General features: G+C 32.2%; 2 protein-coding genes across 9 annotated transcripts in view; both read left to right on the top strand.

Annotated features, from left to right (window-relative positions):
- Nucleotides 1–5,311: 5,311 nt before the first annotated feature.
- LOC134718001 (uncharacterized) lies at nucleotides 5,312–7,999 on the top strand. Its single transcript, XM_063580499.1, has 2 exons — nucleotides 5,312–7,137; nucleotides 7,957–7,999. The coding sequence occupies exons 1-2, from the start codon at nucleotides 5,312–5,314 to the stop codon at nucleotides 7,997–7,999; spliced, it is 1,869 nt and encodes a 622-aa protein (XP_063436569.1).
- Nucleotides 8,000–11,329: 3,330 nt separating this feature from the next.
- The window catches only part of LOC134718888 (unconventional myosin-Va-like), a 94,590-nt gene continuing 83,700 nt past the window's right edge, over nucleotides 11,330–22,219 (top strand). For all 8 annotated transcript variants that reach the window (XR_010107463.1, XM_063581729.1, XM_063581732.1 and 5 more), the window contains exons 1-3: nucleotides 11,330–11,522; nucleotides 14,171–14,278; nucleotides 21,353–21,464. Coding sequence is in view for 7 of the 8 variants with exons in the window: in XM_063581729.1 (XP_063437799.1) it covers nucleotides 11,496–11,522; nucleotides 14,171–14,278; nucleotides 21,353–21,464 (247 nt within the window). In the remaining variant the exon portion in view is untranslated. The remainder of the gene's footprint in view (nucleotides 11,523–14,170; nucleotides 14,279–21,352; nucleotides 21,465–22,219) is intronic.

Here is a 22,219-nt window from a genome sequence, read left to right as displayed (position 1 = left end):
CATTTAATTAGGTGTGTGAATTTTTTCTTAATGAGAATGTGAGGCAATGTGGTATACAGGGTAGAAAAATCAAAACTTTGAACAGATTCAAATCACCAATATGAGCATACAATTTATCAAGTACTTCCAACGAGTTCTTGACACTCCAAAAGTAATTTATTCCACTATTTTCGAAGGCCCTATTTGAACAATTTATTATAAGGTTTTTAATTGTACCAAGTGTGCTGGTAAGAAGAATAGACAATTTAGTAGTTGAACAATGGCTTGAAGACGAAATAAATCTATATTTGTAAGGGGTTTTGTGTAGCTTCGGAAGCCAATACATAGTTGGGACTTTCATTGTATTTGGCTCTACTTGTAAAGCGGTGGCTAAAAGTTTATGTTTGTTACAGATTTCGTTTTCTGAAAATGGAGTCAGTTGGAATGTTGGTGAATTGGTGATTTCCTTTTTCAGAACCTCAATGTAAAATTTACGTCAAACAATAATAATATTATTAGCAGCTTTATCGGCCGGGACAAAAACAAATTCCTTGGCTAGTTCTTTTAGTTTATGTTTGATACGAGAAATAGGTTTATTGTGGTTATTGTTAATAGTAAAATGTTCTTTAAAATGTTGAATACGTATATCAACTATCTTCATTACTGAATTAAAAAAAGAGTCCAAAGATTTTTTGTCAGCTTTTTCCCGTTTTATCCATTTCATACAGTAGGTATGGAGTGAGTCGTGGATGATATTACGACACTCATTCCAATTAATAATTGACGGGGGACGATATTTAGGTCCTTTACTGAGGAATGATTTTAACTCTCGGTCTTGAACGATGTTAAGAACTCCTGTTATAACATGGGAAATGGGTCCATAAATATATGCAGAATTACTGCAATTACATGAAGTAGGTGTATTTTCACTGATATTAACATCTTTACACAATTGACTATAATTAAACACAAATTTCCGTGTAGATTTCTTGTAAATATAACAAATAAGAGGTAGCTCAAAATTGTCAAAATAACCAGGAATTTGGTTCTTTAACAGAATGGCCGTTAAATATACCGGCAATATTTACAAAATCAAAGCCTTTATTGACATACTTAATTTTAATAAAATGTTTTTTATGATCTTCAGGGCGATCAATTTTGGGAAATAATTTACCATAATAATTTGAACAATTTCATACTTAGGACTGCTATATGAAATTGTGTTGCAATAAGCTTGTAGTTACTGAAAAATAATAGCTGGTTTGTGATACTGTACATACAAAGTGGTGGAGTATTTATATTGGTGATATTGGCATATCTGCTAAAAAATATCTCTCATCCATGCTAGGAAAACACGGTGAAGATATCTTTGGTGATACTTGTTGTTTAATTGTTTCAAAATTGATGGTTTCTTCCTATTAAAAAAACGACAGATATAAAAATGATTAAAATGATAACATGAACTATGTACATGTGAAATCGATAACGTACTTACTATTATTAATTTATTACGTTGTTCTTCTGTCTGTTCAGAATGAAGCTCTGGTGGTTGTTCCTTCTGTATCTGTTTTGATGCTTTGCAACTTACAAATCGTTTATCTGGTAACTTGGCATTAAATCCGTTTGTAATGTGAAATTCCTAAATAAAAATGGGAAATATATTAATTATTCTACACATTATAAAGGCGTTTCGCAAATATATATATTTATGTATCAAAAGATGTGAAAACAAGTCTTGTGCTATTTTCTGCTCTTTGGTCGGATAGTTGTCTCATTGACACGTTCGTTCGCCGTTAACATTTGATGAAATAAACATGATCACTGGTTGAACAATATCCGTGACAGAAATCGTTCCTCTGACATATCTTTCTCTAAAAGAAAACGAACTTAAATATGTTAAAAGATTCAGAGGTGACGGAGTATATAAACTCATTATAGATACCAGGACTAAATTTAGTATAAACGCCAGACGCGCGTTTCGTCTACAAAACACTCTTCAGTGACGCTCGAATCCAAAAAAGTTAAAAAGGCCAAATAAAGTACGAAGTTGAAGAGCTTTGAGCTAGGATCAAAATTCCTAAACGTTTTGCCAAATACAGCGTAGGTAAACTATGCCTGAGGTAGAAAAGCCTTAGTATTCCCAAAAATTCAAAAAATTGTTAACAGTTAATTTATAAATATAACCATATCAATGACAATTCATGACAGCATATATATGTCTACTCATCAAAAAAAGCTGTTGTGAAAGAAATACTTAGGCAAGATTTAGCGATTGAACTATAAATATTATAAGTTAACAAGTGTGGACACAGATCAATGTGGATTGTATGTTTGGATGTTTGACCGTGTTTTCTGACAAAAATCCTCTTTCATAAGTTAAAAAGGTAATGTTCATAAGAACAATCCTGCTCACCTGTGGTGAGTTGTATTGGTTTTTGGAGCTAAGCTTCTCTATAATTGACTCTGCAGCTACAGCTGTAGTTGGCAGTCAAAATCGTCAATGATTGGAAGTAATTCATAAAGTCTACAAACGAAGAATGAAAATGAGTGAACATGGTTGTTTGCACACTGCATTATTTAACTAGGTGAATATTTGAAAACGCTAGACATTTTGTGTGAAAAACAATGCAAAATGGTTAAAAGTATACCGATGATTCTAAAACGGTCATTAATAAAATGTAGTTCTCAGAAAAGAAGTTGCTGAAAGTCGGTCTTCGACATGGAGAAAACACCATAACAGTCACATAAATAATATCATGTATTTCTGAATCGATAGCAAATTAAAGCTCTTGAAAATAATAGTAATTACACTTACCACATGCAGAGATAGTAGTTTACCAAAATTTCGGCTATTTGAAATTACCTCTTGTTGTCTTTGTATGTCTTTGTATATATGTTTGTGTGTTCTCATCAGTTTATACATTTCATCGACATCTGTATAATATTCCTCAGTTTTTACATGATCAAATCTGAAATATGTAATGTGATACTCAAACCGTTTGCATATTCGAAATATTAACTTCGATAAATGTATCAGAGATGATCTTTGAAGGAAGGACTTCTTACTATCAAAACTGCTTGATTGGTGGGATTCGACAACACCTAAAACCATCTCAGTTAGGAGATAAAGCAATTTGTTAATTTCCGGAAAATCTGGAAAACAAAAAAAAAATATGCAACTTAATGAATAAATAGATACAATACACTTACAATCACAATAACATTTAAAGAGGGGGAAACCCAAATTTCAAATAATAAGTGTCAATGTTTTTTTCTGTTCGCTTCACCTCAAAATCTGTTTGGTCACACCTAGCTATGCTATTTTTGTTTATCATTAATTTTTGTATTCCTTTAAATATTTGTTATAAAAAAAACCTTCATCCGAAATTTTAGTTTTCAAAGAACAATGATGCTTGAGAGTAAAAAAATACACAACAGACATAATTAATTAGTCTTAGTTTCAACTAAAAGATAACACATTATTATTATTTTTTATGAAGTCTTGAAATTGCATTTATATGTTAAATCTTATCCGTATTCTGTTTGTAATTCACCATTTCATGCATGATGCCATGTAATTGTTGTCTTGGGAAATCTGTTCCCGAATGGAAGTTCACCTCAAGAAACTCGCTGATAGTAGCAAATACCTCGATTCTTTAGAGGAAGAAAATAACCGAATTATGTTTGACATCAACTTTGACATGATCTTGGTTTATATCTTTTTCGAGATAATCTCATCATGCATATATGCATGTACCAGGATTTAAAAAAATTATATTTACGCCAGACGCGCGTTTAATCTACAAAAAGACTCATCAGTGACTCTCGAATAAAATAAAATGTACAAATGGCCACATAAAGTACGAAGTTGTAGAGCATTGAAGACCAACAATTCCATTAACGTTTTGCCAAATTTCACTGCATATCGTGAGAAAACATTGCGAACTCGTTTAAATCGACAGACACAAGAGGTTATATATATATAGATATCTGTGTACACAATATTTTGTAATGTAACTTGCAAAACCCAGAATGTTGTTTACATTCTTCAGTGTCGATGTGGCATGCAGTATGTTGGCGAGATAGAACATCCATTCAACAAACGCATGAATGGTCATCGTAGCGACTACACATGCAAGCCCGACCTCCCCGTAAGTCGTCATTTAAGATCACATGGGCACGCCCAAGCTGATCTTAAAAAACTTACCATCACTATCATAGATCACAACGAGGATTGGTCAAAGGCCGACAGACTTGCTCGGAAAAAGTTTTTGGATAAGAAAGCTGAGGACAGTTTCCCCAGAGGGCATTAATGAAAAAACATAGAAGAGTCACTCATTTTTCCCTCCATCACTAATTTCCTCTCATCACTTGTGGCCAGTTACTACGGCTTCCGTACTGGACCCTTACACTTTTCAGGAATTTTTGAATTATATTAGTTTTGATTACAGTTGGCAAGGATGTGTAAGTACGCAGCCACGTTCTATTACTTAACCTTAGTAAACATTTATTACTCAATTTTCTTATCATCAAATTACTATATTTTTTAGATGTTTAAATACGCAGTCTCTGATGCAACTGCCCTACCGTTGTCATATTTTAAATATCATACCAGTTTAGATCGGTCAGGACTGTTTATTGGGACTGTATTTCCACGCAGTTGTTTAACATCTCAACTGTCAACACCTTTGGGAATTTAGAGTTGTGCCAGTTCACATCGTCAATAACTTTTTTGTATTTTTGGCATATTTTTGTAGTCTTTGCGGTGAGTTTGAAAATTTTAAAATTGTTCCAGCGTTCGCTTAAATTGTATAAATCAAGATTTTGATAGAGTCTTAATTTGAATTGACATGATTCATTTTTCATCGTGCAATTACCGAAGAAGGATATCTGTTATCCGAAATATCTAACATATTGTTCGTTTTATTGTGTTTTGGTGATGTTGTATTCTTTTAGACTTATATATTTTATTGTGTAGTGTACTGCATCATGTTTATATGATCCATCGCCCCGTAAGATTTATCGTTGACTATTTATTCAGTCATTTAATATTTTTACCTTTTTGTAGTTTGCATTGAGTGTGCTCAATCGATCCGATATTCTTACTGCTTATTCCATCATGCATTTGCAATTTTATTTTAAGAAATTAAGATCTTTTACTATCAAAATTATCAAAACAGAACATCATATTTCAAATTTAGAAACGTACATTGACCAAGGAATTATTCCAAAAGGGTTAGTTTTAAAAGCTTCGCCACTTACAACAGGCGATAAGTCAAACAGATTTTTACATAGATGGAACACTATTCTATACAATAGTTCCTTTAGCCTGATGAATCTTTTACGTCAAGAAGCAATTCATCAAGTTAATAATCTATACAAACTTAGTGATGACTTGCACTGCCGATCTCGTGACCTATTATCTGGTCTTGAACTTGACGAAATTCAAGTACGCCTTAGTGATATCAAACGTATTGAGTCACATAAGCTTCATGTCAAGCAGATACACAAATTTAAACGTGACGGCGTGCAAGTTACCCACCCTTTAAACAGTCCTTCAAAAAAGTCTAGTAAAAAGCCTCGCAACCGTAGATTTCGAAGAAAAATTCATATTACGGCCAATCCCAACAACACAGTTGTCAATTTGTCAACAGTCTCTTTAACTGAGGATGAAACCAAAGTCTTATCTAAGGGTTTGAATTTTTGCCCTACTCCAAGTAACATAGATAATATGAAACTGGAGGATGACCTCAATAACTTTAACAGAACCCTCAGAATTAAAGAATACTTTGGTAACAAGGATAGAGAGGAGGATAATGAGGGAGACACAGCCACGTCCAACTCGGAGGACGAAATCATAATTCCGCATTTTAAGAAGAGTTCATGGATTCCAAAGCCTAGCAAATCTGCTACACTGGAAGATGTTATTGACAAAATCAAATCGGATGTTGTTCATCTCGCCAGCAACAAATACTCGTCGTTTTATAACACCACTCCTGACGAGAAAAAAGCCATACAATCGCTGAGAAACCGACATGATATTGTTATAAAACCAGCAGACAAGGGAAGTGCCGTTGTGATAATGGACAAAGCCAACTACATTGCGGAAGCAGAGCGTCAGCTCTCTGATGAGAGATTTTATAAGAAACTTGATTATGACCCTACTTCCGAGTTTAGTTCCAAAATTATCACTGCGTTACAAACCATGCACAATGACGGTCACATAGATGAGGATACAATTGGATATTTAAAACCAGTGAACGCCAAGCCTGGTCGATTGTATCTTCTTCCTAAAATACACAAGGTTAACAATCCTGGTAGACCCATTGTATCCGCTAACGGCCACCCGACTGAAAAAATCTCGGAATTTGTAGACTTTCATTTAAGATGTCATGTACAAAATCTTCCTTCTCACATTCAAGACACTACAGATTATCTTCGCAAAATGGAATCCATGAACCCTCTTCCTCCGGAAACCCTCCTTGTCACTTTAGATGTCACCTCCTTGTATACCAACATACCTCATGATGACGGAATACAATCGTGTAGGGAAATATGGGACTCTCGCAACACTTTAGAACCACCAACCGAATGTTTAGTCCAGCTGCTTACTCTGGTCCTTAAATGCAACAATTTTACCTTTAATGGTGATAATTACCTTCAAATAAACGGGACAGCGATGGGGACGAAAATGGCACCGTCTTACGCCAATATTTTCATGGGCAAATTAGAGAAACATATTATTTCATCATCTTTATCCAAACCTCTGTCTTGGTTCCGTTTCATCGATGATGTTGACATGAAATGGATCGAATCCCAACAAAAATTGGATGCTTTGATCAGACATGCAAACAACGCCCACCAGTCAATTAAATTTACATATGAAATATCCGACTCTAAGACATCTTTCTTAGACACAACTACATCTATAAAGAACGGTGTCATAGCAACAGACCTCTACTGTAAACCTACAGATAAACATCAGTACCTTTCTCCCCAAAGCTGTCAACCCAAACACTGTACAAAAAGTATCCCGTACAGTCAAGCTCTCAGAGTAAAGCGGATTTGCTCCTCTGAGGAGGCTGTCACTCAGCGGTTACAGGAACTTCGCGGATTTCTAATCAAACGAGGTTATAAGAAATGGGACATAGATAAGGGGTTTGCGCGTGCTAACAATAACAGCCGCAAAGACCTGTTACAGTACAAAAAGAAGAGGCGCAGCAAAATAGTTCCATTTGTGTTAACATACAATCCCGCTTTTTCAAACCTTTCACGTTTGATCCGTGCCAATTGGCAAAGTATTGCCAATCACCCAAAATTATCCAAAATCTTTCCCGATCCTCCTGTCTTAGCTTTTCGGAGACCAGCAAGTCTAAAAGACTTATTTGTAAAAGCTGCCGTCTCCTCCAATAAAAGCTGTTCAACTACAGGATGGTGCAAATCGTGTGGTAACAAACGATGTCTGACTTGCCAACAAATAATGAATACTCAAACATTTACTTGCCACTCCACTGGGTCTGTGTACACAATATTTTGTAATGTAACTTGCAAAACCCAGAATGTTGTATACATTCTTCAGTGTCGATGTGGCATGCAGTATGATGGCGAGACAGAACAGCCATTCAACAAACGCATGAATGGTCATCGTAGCGACTACACATGCAAGCCCGACCTCCCCGTAAGTCGTCATTTAAGATCACATGGGCACGCCCAAGCTGATCTTAAAAAACTTACCATTACTATCATAGATCACAACGAGGATTGGTCAAAGGCCGACAGACTTGCTCGGGAAAGTTTTTGGATAAGAAAGCTGAGGACAGTTTCCCCAGAGGGCATTAATGAAAAAACATAGAAGAGTCACTCATTTTTCCCTCCATCACTAATTTCCTCTCATCACTTGTGGCCAGTTACTACGGCTTCCGTACTGGACCCTTACACTTTTCAGGAATTTTTGAATTATATTAGTTTTGATTACAGTTGGCAAGGATGTGTAAGTACGCAGCCACGTTCTATTACTTAACCTTAGTAAACATTTATTACTCAATTTTCTTATCATCAAATTACTATATTTTTTAGATGTTTAAATACGCAGTCTCTGATGCAACTGCCCTACCGTTGTCATATTTTAAATATCATACCAGTTTAGATCGGTCAGGACTGTTTATTGGGACTGTATTTCCACGCAGTTGTTTAACATCTCAACTGTCAACACCTTTGGGAATTTAGAGTTGTGCCAGTTCACATCGTCAATAACTTTTTTTTATTTTTGGCATATTTTTGTAGTCTTTGCGGTGTGTTTGAAAATTTTAAAATTGTTCCAGCGTTCGCTTAAATTGTATAAATCAAGATTTTGATAGAGTCTTTATTTGAATTGACATGATTCATTTTTCATCGTGCAATTACCGAAGAAGGATATCTGTTATCCTAAATATCTAACATATTGTTCGTTTTATTGTGTTTTGGTGATGTTGTATTCTTTTAGACTTGTTATATATTATATTGTGTAGTGTACTGCATCATGTTTATATGATCCATCGCCCCGTAAGATTTATCGTTGACTATTTATTCAGTCATTAGATATAAGAAGATATATGTTTAGATCAATCAGTCAAATAACTCAATTCATGAAACAACAATTTTATTACGGACACATCCACCCCCCCCCCCCAAAAAAAAATCTGACCATGAAAAACTGTAAAAAGCAGATCATGAATATAGAATATATGTACAGTAGAAAGAACAGTATCAATCAAAGGACAACATTCTAGTAAAAAAAACTTTTATTTGAAACTGAAGTAATTATGTGGTAAATATCTGGAAAATAAATACAATCCATTTTCCTTTTCTTTGAAATCTTTTGAAAACACTGCTACTCAGAAATATCTTACTGGACGTCTTAACGTAGCGAGGGAAAGATTGCCCGGACGACGAAATGATGTAACGTCATAATCTGGTCGTCTTCTTGTTGGACGTTTGAGCCATGCAGGCGGATGGAAAGAACGTCACAATTTTAAGCCGCTGGTATCTATGGCGGGTTTATTAACAAACTATACAAGTTGATTTCTTTAAAAAAAGAAATGCAATCGTAAACCCAAATGCTTGTTTGGCATTATATATTAGATAATCGTTCAATAAAGATCATGTTTTAATTTATATTACTTTTGTTATGCATAAGAATTAGAAACCGGCTTCACACATCAACGTATAGCTCCGACGTACGTCGGCCGTGGTAAAAACATCATGCACGCTACCAATACGGTAGTAATTTTGATGTATTCAATCTGTCAATAATATCTGTGAACGAGCTTAAAGCGTGTATTGGGTGTGCGTGAAGCGTAACTAAGCGTTTCCCCTAGTCTTTCTACATTCCCGACTGCAGGTTTGTCTATATGTGAATGTATGTGAATAAGTCTGTTACATTCACCCGCGTCTGTTTATACATATTTACCAGTCCGTCTATGTCCACTGGTTCGTCTACATTTTCACTAGCTTTGAAATAGCTTTTGGTAAGTGTGAGTACTTTTATTTCAGTGATTTGAGTCTATTGTTTTATGTAAGGTAAGTGATTATTGTGCACCGTACCCATATTTTTAGGGACGCGAATTGCAACTGATATTTTACAGTTTTTTCTTGCGATGTGTTGTCCTAGGTTTGTTTTTTTAATGTATTGAGTAGTAATTTAAACACATTCTAGATACATAAATTAATACTTAAAACATAGTCGTAGAAAATGGAATTATTTAAATTACACAGAATTATATCCGTAATAAGAAATACTGATTGGTCAAAGGTCAAAGACCGAATTATTTTGATATTTCATCTACTGTTATCTGTTTTTGTCCATTTTAATTCCTTGTTATCTGTCAGGTGCCAAATCAATTTGCTGGTTTTCTGTTATTGGGACCCCCTTGCCCCCCTCTGTATATGTAACGGTTTATTTCTTCCTCTGTGATATTTTGTCCTGAGGATAAGTTGTCCCGGTAATCTTTTTCCAGGCCTGGTATTTCACAGGTTGATTTTTTTCCAGAGGAGTGAAAATCTATCTGTGTTATGTGGATAGTATGTACCGGTATATATTTGCCGTACTATATTTCACAGAACCGTGTGAAATAGCGTCCCATTTACTACTATGTAGATTACTCACAATCAATATATACCGGACTATAATTATAAATGTTTCACAAAGGTAGACCAAATTTGCATAATTTATCAAAGGGAGGCAATTATGAGCAATTTATATTTTAAAGATATTAATATAATATATTTCTGAATCTATTTTAAAGTGAAATTTTTCCTTGAATCTTATTTTTTATATATTCATTCATATAAAAAGATGACTTACAACTTGATTTAATAAGACAGATAACATTTCACAGGTCAAAACTATCCAGCTGTTAAACATGCTTTTGTTCCAATATATTGTTATGCTATGATTTATCTGATGAGTGATGTCCATATAATCAACAACTACATCTCTATTTATAAAGTTAAAAATATCATCATAATCAAATTCTTCTATTACTGTTAACAATGCAACTATATTTCTACCTTACTTATAAATTTATATTTGTACTGTGATCTGAAAACAACTCACTTTTACATGTATTTCACTAACCTTATAATATTTAATCATGATATTTTTTCACAATTACGATCTTTGAAATTACTTCTGGTTTTCTTCCCTATGTTTCATGATAATTTTTTTTAAAAGGATGATATTGACTTGAATATTTCAGGAAATTTTTACAAGGATAATCTGTGAAATTATTTTCCATTATAACACATATTTTTTTAAGAATTTCGCTTTATTTCAAATACTCTATCATTATTTCATAGTATTTTTAAATGATACGTTTTTTTCTCATAACTATTCAATAAGTTAACTACCCAGATGGAATTTTACATCAAAGGAGAAAATATCCCAGGGAAATATTTTCCTCCGGATAAAAAAATAACAACAACTACTGTGACATTTTTTCCTCCGGATCAAATTTCACCCGGATATAATTTTGCTTTACATATACACCGGTTCTGTATACACTGACTTTTTAGCGCCTTCTCGTCACTGAGTACAACTCCTTTTTATTTATTTTTTTCATTATTACGCTCCCCTTCACCCTTAAGTAACTCTGCATGGGCTTTAATATATGCCCCCCCCTAAACCCCAAATACCAACAAACGAATACTATCGAGTTGAAAAATCAGTAAGCAACGAGAAATCTATTTTTAGCAAGTTTATTCACGACAACTTAATCAACGTAATTGCCCGAAGAAACACGAGAGTTTCTTTATCATCTAAGCGTTTGATCGTTACCTGGTCAATGTAGATATTGTCACAGGTAAAACAAGTTTGCACATAATCAAGATATCTTGATAATATTCGGTGGGTGGAATAGGAGGTCATCTTTTTAAAGACAATATAGCACCATCAAAACAAATGGATCAGACAAATTACTTGGAATATGTAAAACCCTGAAGAATAACCTTTTGACTCAAAAGAAGTTCTAGTCAGAAAAATGACGGCAAATGAACTTTATGTGAAGGTAAATACGCCCATTTAAACAGGATATATACTGTTGTGTTTATATATTGACAGATTGTGGACAATACCCCAAGCTACCGGTATTTGATTTTAAAAGATCTGGTCACCAAACGATTCAATAAATTATTAAAATTCTTAGAAACGTTTATTCTGTTGAAGCTTGACAGTAACACATGTAATGATGTATACACAAACACAAATAAATCTGAATCATATTTTTGCATCAAAACTTAAACAAGCCTATGATACATGTACAATACTCCTTATCAATATATGAGGGTATGAATGCTATTTACCATTAGGCCTGAATCATTAATTTTTTGTTACGAATGAAGATGGGGGATAGGACCTTTATCGAGACTCCGGGATCAGGTGTTTTTAGATGTCATGATTGACCCTTTCCTACTCCCCCTAATGTAAACATGGTAAAAATTGGTTGAAATGTTATCATGATAATGATTCATCAGAGGTCTTAAAAATAATTATCTGTAACAGTAGTATTTTGGAAAGAATTTAACATGACATCAAAATCAGTCGATTTTTTTTTATATTCTTAAAGAAAATGTGTACATTTTATCGTCATCATGGTCATGTATCAAAATTAACCATTAACATCATTTTGCAAGATTTTTTGGCGTTATTCGTCATGAAAGTTGACCCAATACAACTGTCATATATCTTGCTTTAGTCGCTTCTGCACATCAAAGATTATCTGCGCTTAGCTACATGTATAGTTGAGGTCACAGACAAGCCTCATGCAACTAATATCATCCTGACCTCTAGGACGCTAGGGCGGAGACTAACCTATTTCTGACTTCTTAATAAAGTCATCATTGATACAGGATTAATATTTTTATTTACGCCAGATGCACGTTTCGTCTACAAAAGATTCATCGATGACTGTTGAATCCACAAAAGTTAAAAGGCTAAATAATTTACGAAGTTGTAGACATTGTAAACCATTTTGCAGCTGCCAAGGTGTTCAAAACAATCAATTTCATCTAATTAATGCATACAATTAACGTACAAAATGTACATGTAAGGTTGTGACAACATTGCTGTGATAACAGCCTACCACAACACCCATAACTATTGTTTTAATTGGTAACATCCACTATACACTACCCATAGATAGAAATATCATGGCATGTCCAATTCTCTCATATTTTTTTCTGGAATAGCCCTTATTATATATACATTTGTAGTTAAAAAGATTAAAAGAAATATTTCCCCACACAGAAATAAAATTACCAGTATTAATTAAATCCATGAAAGATGAAGCTACAAGGTATCTAAACAATTAATTAAACCCCCTTCAAAATTTAATTGTTCCAAAAATAAACTCAATCAGAAATCTATTGCAGATTTCCACTTACACAAATAAACAAAAGCTATTGAATCCTGAGTCTGCTACTGTTAACATAAGTATCTAGTGCATCACACATAAATAAACAAATTTAATGAATTTTGTATCTGCTGCTGTTAACAGAAGTATCTGGTACATCATGACTAATAAATAAAATTACAAATTTGACATTTTGGATAATTATTTAACGATTATTTAAATACTCGGCTATTATTAAATATAGTTGTGTGTATTAACTATGAATCAACTAAAGAATTGTGATAGCATTTACAGGAGATTTAATTTTCAAAGTTTTCTGCAAGATTCCGATGTTCAGGAGCTTTTTACCAAGGTCTGTAACTTTAGGGTCTTCTGTATAACTAATATAGGGAACATGGAATGAACATATTATAATTAAGAATTTAATGTCTGGTAGTGGATAGTTTGAAAACATCTGTTTATCTATTTTCTCCATAAGAAAATGTGTGTACATGTACCAACTCAGGAATATGACAGTTGTTTCCATTTGTTTTTTATGTGTTTGAGATTTTATTTTATAAAGGACTTTTCATTTTTAATATTTGTTTTGAATTGGTTTTAGAGTTCAGTATTTTTGTTAATTTACCTTTACTCCCATACTGTTTGTGATATTTAATGAAAGTGATAACCCTGGTACATTTGCTGTCTGAAAAATTTGAAATATATGTCTGAAAAAGGATCATGTAATGGACAAATGTGGATTAGCATCACTTCCATGTCAAAAGCTCATGTGGATTTTATTATTTCAAACAGCTGTCCACCATAGGAATGGACATAAAAGAGGGACGAATCTACTTAATCCCTTTTGTTTTTCCTTTAAATTGTAAACTCTTATCTTTTATCATTTATGAAGATGCTGCATTGACCAGATTCGACAGATATGTACTGTCAAACAGAATACAGTTATATATGCCTTCACCACTGTCCCAGGTAATAGGGTGAGGGTAAGGCACCAGCTAATATGTTTAATCCCACAACATTCTATATATATATGCCTGTCGGAAGTCTGGAGCCCTTAATTGAGTGGTTGTTGATGTTGAATAAACATGTTGGGTGCACTCTATACATGCTATATTCAGGTGCATTTTATGTAAGGAAAAAAACGTCTTCCCAAAAAATCAGCCTTGCCCCTTATTTAGGGGTGCGTTTTTTCCCCAGAAATTATGGTACACATGTGTGTTGTGTTATTTATTAAACAACATATATAATTTATAAAGTTATGAATCTTTTAATGTTTATCATGTTTATATTTGTTTGTTTTTCAGGGTGCCAGGATATGGATTTCCGACCCAGAAGCTATTTGGCGAGGAGCTGAACTATTGGAAGATTACAAAGGACCCGGACAGATTAAAGTTCGGTATGAAGATGGCGAGGTGAGATACATCAAGTTTAGATATTGTTATGTTAGGTGTTTTTGATTTAATTTACTATTATCATGCATGTTTATCATGATTATAAACATAATGTTGAACAAGTAAAGAGGGGGGCAGAACCTTTTTCCAAGACTTTGGGATCAAGGAGTTTTAAATTACTGGATTTCGGTATCCTGGTATTTTTTATTCCAAATTCGGGATGTCCCGATTTAACTATCTGCAAATCTGGACCTATTTATAGCTGACCCCAAGAGTAAATATGTAATTGTATAACATTGATTCCAATGAAATAATGCTATTTCCCAGTTAATTTACAATTGTTAGTTTTGTATTTTACCAACATCCAACAGTTCAAGTTGTGCAGAAAATTCAAATTGTTAGGTTCATATCTCCTTAAAGAGTGATAAGTATATATATAATTTTTCATGTGAAGTTCAATTATTTCACTTCTCTGATGTCATTAGACATGTTAAACAACAGTTGTCAAAATAATATCCATGACCTAGCATAAAAATGAATTAGATAATGTGTAGAAAAAAATGTGTATTCAAAGTTCTTTGTATTTTCTGTTTTATTTACATTAAAAAGTCCTGATGGTCAATGAAATAAAAATCAAAGAACAAATTCTAATTTAGAAATTCAGATAACTATTGCTCTGAATTGATGGATGTTCAATCCCTAGTTAAATTTGGAAATCTTGTTGAAGTTATTTATTAATTCTAATCATTTGTGAAGAATTTTTATTTATTATTATGGGCAGGTCAAAGGTCAGACAAGGACAGGGAGATGCAGAGAAATTAAACATCTTTTTCCAAAAAAATATTATTTAATCAAATAATCATCTACAGTGTTTTATCGTTTGGCTGTTAAATTTGATAAAAGGTGTGATAAATCAGTTGAGGAAGTAATAATACTAGATTATTTATAATCTTTTGATCGTTTTTTTTTTTCATTTTTTCCTTGACATTGTTCTTGTTGTTAGTTTGTTTTCGTCTTAAGAGTTTGACTATCTCGGTTTATTTGGTATCTTTCATCTCTCTTTTATATTAATACAAAGTTTTTATTGGGTGTATCTAATATACACAAAGATATTAGGGACATCATCAAAAGTTCAATGTAGGATAAAATCTTAATTCACATAGTTTTTTCACTGACCCCCTACCCCCTTCTTGGCTTAATTTGTGAAAAATTGATTTACCTATATGGATATAGGTAAAATTGATTTTGAATTAACAAAACTTTCAGCAATGTTGACCCCCCACACCCCCAAACTATTTGATTTAAGTTTTTTTATTCTACATCGATCTTTTGATGTTGTCCCTTTTTGTCAATGCAGGATGCTTGTTAAATCCACATTTGAAGAGGGGGGTTATTAGCACTTTTGACAATTTGATAAAAAAAAGCATGATAAAATGCATTTAACGACAAATTGGTGTAAATATATTTTAAATTAGTAAAACAAAGTAATTTTTATGAGTATTAATACAATTAATTTGTTATCAGCAATCATGTCATGTTTATGATGATAGATATATAAGTCATGGTCACATAGGTGTATAATCTTTATCAAGCTCTGAAATCAACTTCTGTTTTAAGTATACAATTCAATAAAGTATGATTATTTGGTCACTGAAACCATACAAAAAATACAAAGATGTAGTAACTGAAAAATTTGTTTTATTTAATAATCATTTTTTTATACAATAGAAAACTAAGAAGAAAAGAAAAGCAACAACAGGATTAATTGTATTTCATACTGTACATGTCAATGCATGTTTTAGTTAAATTATCAACATCAAATTCATGCATGTACATTATATATTTTTTTTAGATACACAACGGTTTATGCAGTATTACTAAAAAGAAAAATTACAAATAAATTGTTTGCATCATTAAAATGAAAAGCATCGAAACAGAATACACCCAAAACAGTGAAAAAAAAATCAATACTTTTTCATGTTTATAGTCCATTGAAGTTAAATGCTTATATAATAAGCATTAAATTGATACATCACTTAAATTAAATGCCATAATATTATCAAGCTTATTTGTGGTTATTCAACTACATTGTATTTAGGAAATTCAAAATTGTTGACATTCCCAGAAGACAATGAGAAGTTCAATATGACAGGAAACTAAATTTTACTGGATTGTTTGTTTATAATTTGTATTTGTTTAATGATGTTAGAAATTATATATATACATGATATATTCACCAGTGAACTGGTAGAAAAAAGTCTAAAACAGGTAGAAAAAAATAAATGGAAAACTAACTGCATGTTACATGTACATCTTTTTCCTTTAGATTAGAGTGTAAAATTAAAAAAAACATAGTTCCCAATACAGTGGGTCTCATTGGGGTCTAAGCGTGATGTGGGATTGCCAGTTTTTCGTAAGTCTGAAACGTGAAAGTCAAATTGTTGTGTCAAGAAAATGGGAAATGAGGTCTCGCAGGACCCGGGAAATGACAATAAAATGAGAATAGCTTACGCACATAGTGTAAGCGGGATAGGGGAATCTAACAAAACAATAAGCAGGATACGGGATAGGAACCCCTAAATGAGACCCCCAATACATTAATTGAGTTCACTCCAATATTCAGAATTACTCAGATAAACTTATTATTTAAGCATGCTTCTTTATAGAACACTAATTTAAGGGAGTTCACTTCTCAGTTTCAAAGTAGTTAACTTTTATTAGCAATTTTGAAGATCATAAACAAGAAGCAAGATTTTTTATGCCCATCTTTGGGGCATTATGTTCTTCAGTTTGAACTTCCTTTGTTTTTTCCTCTGTCTGTCCCAAATCAGGTTAGATTTTCTGTTCAAGATAGGTTATGATGAAGTGCAAATCCAATCAACTTGAAACGTAGTAAACATGTTTCCTATGATATGACCTTTCTTATTTAAATGCCAAATTAGAGTTATGAAAATATAGCACTTGAGGGTTCAACAGTGCTTTAAGGCCCCCTTTAGAACACTAGATTAGAACCTAGGGAATTTTTGTTTCATATTAAGGCACCCTCTATCCTTTTCTTTAATTTGTATTAATTTAGAAGTTAAATATATAATGGGAGTCCCAGTAGTAGAAACCTTGACTATATCCTGTCTTTTCCAATTTATAACAGTTAATTTTCACTTTATGGACCTGTGTACAAATATGGATTGTAAGTCATGTCCATGGTAGATAATAAAGACCTAGCATGTTTACCTATATGTATATACAAGTGTACCCCATGTAATTGACAACATAATAAGAAATTAACATGTAATTTGTTTCTCTGAAGCAACAATAAAATCTGTCATTGGATTGATAAATCAATAAATGACCAGCAGGCAATGACATGTGTCTATTAAATATGGAGATCTACGTCACTATATATACATGTATATTTGATAATGAAATCTTTGAAAAAGTCCTGGAGTCAAATTTTTAAAACAAAATAAGTTAAATGCATATTTTGAATAAGTGACATTTATATAATTGTGGATACATGTACACTATATTTTGAAGTGCTGTAAGGTTTATAGTAACTGTTGTCGGGCTGCTGTCTAGTTAAATATGGTGATCCAATCTATATCACTATATATATATGTATATTAAAATAAAATTGATAATGAAATAAATGATGTTTTAAAATTTTTTGAAAATGTACTGGAGTCAAATTTTTAAAAACCGAAGCAGATTTTTCCATTTTCTATTTTATTTGAATAAGTGATATGTAGATATCTTGATGATAGTAAGAAAGTAGCCAGACAAAAATTATTGTTAATAAAAAAAAATATCATGTACTGTATAGTCAGCTTTAAAATTCACCGAAATGACAAATTTAAAAAAGTACATGTACAATTGGACTCACAGACTTGACTTTAACAGTCACAATTCGAACAGAACATGGACTTTAACAGTGCTTATTTGTTTCCAAGGGGAAGGTTGGTCTGAACCCCCCTGGCTACGGGTATGAAATTTATAAATGCATATTTTGAATAAGTGACAATTATATAATTGTAGATACATGTACATATATTTTGATGTTTACTGATAAGGTTTACAGTAACTGTTGTCGGGCTGCTGTGTAGTTAAATATGGTGATCTATATCACTATATCACTATATATACATGTATATCAAAATAAAATTGATAATGAAGTTTTTAAAAATGTCCTGGGGTAAAAAAAATCTTAAGTGCATATTTTAAATAAGTGACATGTACATCATGCACATGTGTATTTATAGATACATGTAATTTGACAATTTACAATCTGGTAATCAGTACATCAAATTTTATTTTTATAGTCTAATATTATTGCCAATGAGACAACTCTTGACAAGAGACCAAATCATGGGGAAGTTAAAAACTATAGGTTAAACCATGGCTTTCTATGGCCGTTAGTTTTCTCGTTTGAATAGTTTTACATGGTCTTATCGGGGCCTTTTATAGCTGACTATGCGGTATGGGCTTTGCTCATTGTTGAAGGCTGTAGAGTGACCTATAGTTGTTAATGTCTGTGTCATTTTGGTCTTTTGTGGATAGTTGTCTCATTGGCAATCATATTACATCTTCTTTTTTATACTTTCTATGACATTGTATAATGAGCAAAAACCAGATGTAGATACATGATAACTAGACAGCAATCTGGCATAAGTACATCAAATTTTACTTATGCATAAACATTTTTAAAAGTTAAAAGTCCTGGAGTAAAATTTTGATTATTTGACATACAGATCTGTGCTTGAAAAGGGGGGTTATTAAATACAGAAAGTCAGGATACAGAATTTGAATAAGTTAAGATTTAGAAACTAGATTTAGTCGTAATAATCTTGATACATTTTACAACTGCACTGAGTCACATGCAAATTTATGTTAATATCAGAAATTTTCAATGGTATTTTTAAACTCAGTTTGAATTCAGTCATTTCTTAACCAGTGTAACACAATTTAACATAAAATTTGAGCAGATACAAACAATGTTTAAGATAAAAAAACGTTGAAATTTTACAAAGAAAATTTTACAGCGAACTAAAGACCTTGTACAATGTTGTACATGTTAATTTGACATGAGACAGAAATTTAACCATCCAACTGTAATTTATCACAAAATTTTATTACATATACAAAATTACATTGATAGATAAGCCTTTGGAAAATTAAAGATGTTTATAAAGTCTAAACATAACAAAAACAATTTTTATGAAATAAGTACATGTGGTATGTTTGCCGACAGAACAACTATTCAATAGAGTTTTTAAACTTGAATTTAAGAATTTGAAGGAACAATACAGCCCTTAACCCTTTCCTCCATGGTGACGCCTTTTGACACCACCCCCTTTACGCCACAATGACTTCTGTGTAGTACCTCAGTTGAAATGCTTTGACTACAAAGTGTCTGCAGTAGACTTAATAAAATTTGTATCCAATATGAAAAGGAATATTGCAGGAATATCCGACTTTAATTTATTTGATGAAATATTTGTTTTTTTACAATGCATTAATACTTTAAAGCATATTTTAAGCATTTTATTGAAAAATCACTATGCGAATCAAGTATGCAAAATAAATATTTAAAGGAGGAAAGGGTTAACGATAAGCTAAATCCATACTGTATATACAGTCCTATAATGTGAAGTAACTAAAAAAAAACAAGGCTTGATTTATAAAAAAAACAACACAAAGGCTTGACCGATGACACAATAATTTGTCTGCACCATTAGCAACTAGTCTGATGCCCAAGACTAGAAAATATTGATTCGGACAAGTAAAAATTTTCAAAATTTTATAATTCATATATATAAGGACATGTCTTTATATTTATTTTCCAAACTAGAAGATGAAAAAGTTTTTGATGCAGACTGCAACAATAAAGAAAAAATATTATTATACAGCTCTACAGCCACCAACAACAACTACTAAATTACAGGCTACTGAAAAATTACAAAGTCTTTTTGAAAGCAAAATGTCATTCAGGTTTCACAATTAATATCAATAAACTGAGAGATTGCATGTTTAAATTTTAATTTGCTTTACTTTAGAAAAAGTTTTATATGTACATTTAACTAGGTATTTTATGACACTTGTTTAAATTTTAATTTGTTTAACTTTAGCAAAAAGTTTAATATGTATCTAGGTATTTGATGAAGATTGTTTAATTTTAAAATCTGAATAAAGATGATTTAAATGTCAAATGTAAATAATTGAGAGGTTTATAGTTTTAACAGGTGCGAAGAAATGAGAAATGAACATGTATTATAATTGCAGAAATACAACACTGGCGAATTGTTTACTCAAACTGAAAATATTGTTTTGCTATGCCTATTATAGTAGTGGGTATTTATGTTTCCTGCCAAAACTGCAAAAACACAGACACACAACACACCTGACTGAAATAAAAAGCTCAAACATAAGAAGATAAGACATGATAGATGAGCTAATAATTTTATTATTCCCCTGCTGCAGGGAATGGGCATTAGTATTACCCATGGCTGTCTGTATGTCCATTGGTACCTAGTTTCTCTTCTCTTACTTTAGTTTGCCTCAACCAAATGTAATGTTATGAAACTTTGTTTAATTTGAAAATCTGAATAAAGATGATTTAAATGTCAGATGTAAAAAGTTGAAAGGTTTAGAGTATGAAACTTTTTTTTCTCTCCTACATTTCCTGTTTACAACACTTTAAATTTTTCGAAAAAAATAAGGATTTTTTTTTTATCCCAGGCATAGATTACCTTAGCCCTATTTGGCACAACTTTTGGGAATTTTGGATCTCATGCTCTTCAACATTGTACTTGTTTAGCTTTATAAATATTTTAATATGAGTGTCACTGATGAGTCTTATGTAGACGAAACGCGCGTATGGCGTACTAAATTATAATCCTGGGAACTTTGATAACTAATTATAACTACACAATATTTTTTTTAACGCAATACTTTTCACCAATTAAATACAGATCAAGCTTTAAATTTTGGTGGAATCACCTTTTCATTGCTCTTATGAGTTATGTCCCTTATATGCAAGTGAGGGCATCATTTGTTTACCATGGAGACATTTTCTACTCATTTGATATGTTTTTTTTGCAGGATTCAGTTCTGGCGATCAAAGATAAAAACAACCTGCCACATTTGAGAAATCCAGAGATTTTGATTGGTGAAAATGATTTGACATCTCTAAGTTATCTCAATGAACCAGAAGGTAAAATTATACTTAGATATGTCATGTACTGTAAATTCAGAAATTGCGTTCATTTATTATTGCGATTTTTGTCATCTTAGACTTAAATGCAAGTTTAATTTTTACGATTTTGAGAAAAATCCTGTTTAATTCATATAAAAATTTCAAAATGCAAGTTTAAATTATTGCGTTTCAAACTCTGTCGCATTTTTTGCAATAATAAAAACCTCGCAATAATTTCAGAATTTACAGTATATTGAGTGATAGGCTATTGTTCCTTATGCATGTTTGTGACATTTGATTTTAGGGTTGAATAATAGAAATAATCCTTGGTTCATATCAATGTTTCTATGATTTAATTTAGATTTTTGGTGTTTTAACGCCACTTTTAAGCATCACATTTAGGCTATTTCGTGTCAGTCAGTTTTTATTGATGTAAGAAACAGGAGTATCTGGCAAATCATATAGTCAATTAAGATTGGAGTCGAGTGCACCTGCAGGAGCGGAGATTGAACCCACAACCTCAGTGTTGACTGGCTAGTGATTTATTTCGATGAAAAATTTGATCAATTGTAAAGTTTTTTTCTCATTTTAAAATGAATAAAAAAAATCAAAATTCCAATTCAAATTTTTGCATTTAAAAAATCAGAGATTTTGAAAAATGTATACTTTGATTGAGTATACTCACAACAGTGCCAAAATTGTCCAGTTGACTTGTTTCATTTACACACATAAATCACATCATATGAAATCTCCAGCCTTCATATTGAAACAGC

Source organism: Mytilus trossulus, chromosome 5 (assembly GCF_036588685.1).
Source record: "Mytilus trossulus isolate FHL-02 chromosome 5, PNRI_Mtr1.1.1.hap1, whole genome shotgun sequence".
NCBI lineage: Eukaryota > Metazoa > Mollusca > Bivalvia > Mytilida > Mytilidae > Mytilus > Mytilus trossulus.
Note: the sequence above shows the minus strand (reverse complement) of the source record. Positions and strands in the feature narration are given on the sequence as shown.

Coding starts and splice junctions, on each gene's coding strand:
- LOC134718001 (XM_063580499.1), top strand. CDS start 5,312: ATGAATCTTTTACGTCAAGAAGCAATTCATCAAGTTAATAATCTATAC. Junction 7,138..7,956: donor AAATGGGACATAGATAAGGG/GTTTGCGCGTGC, acceptor TTTTGATTACAG/TTGGCAAGGATGTGTAAGTA.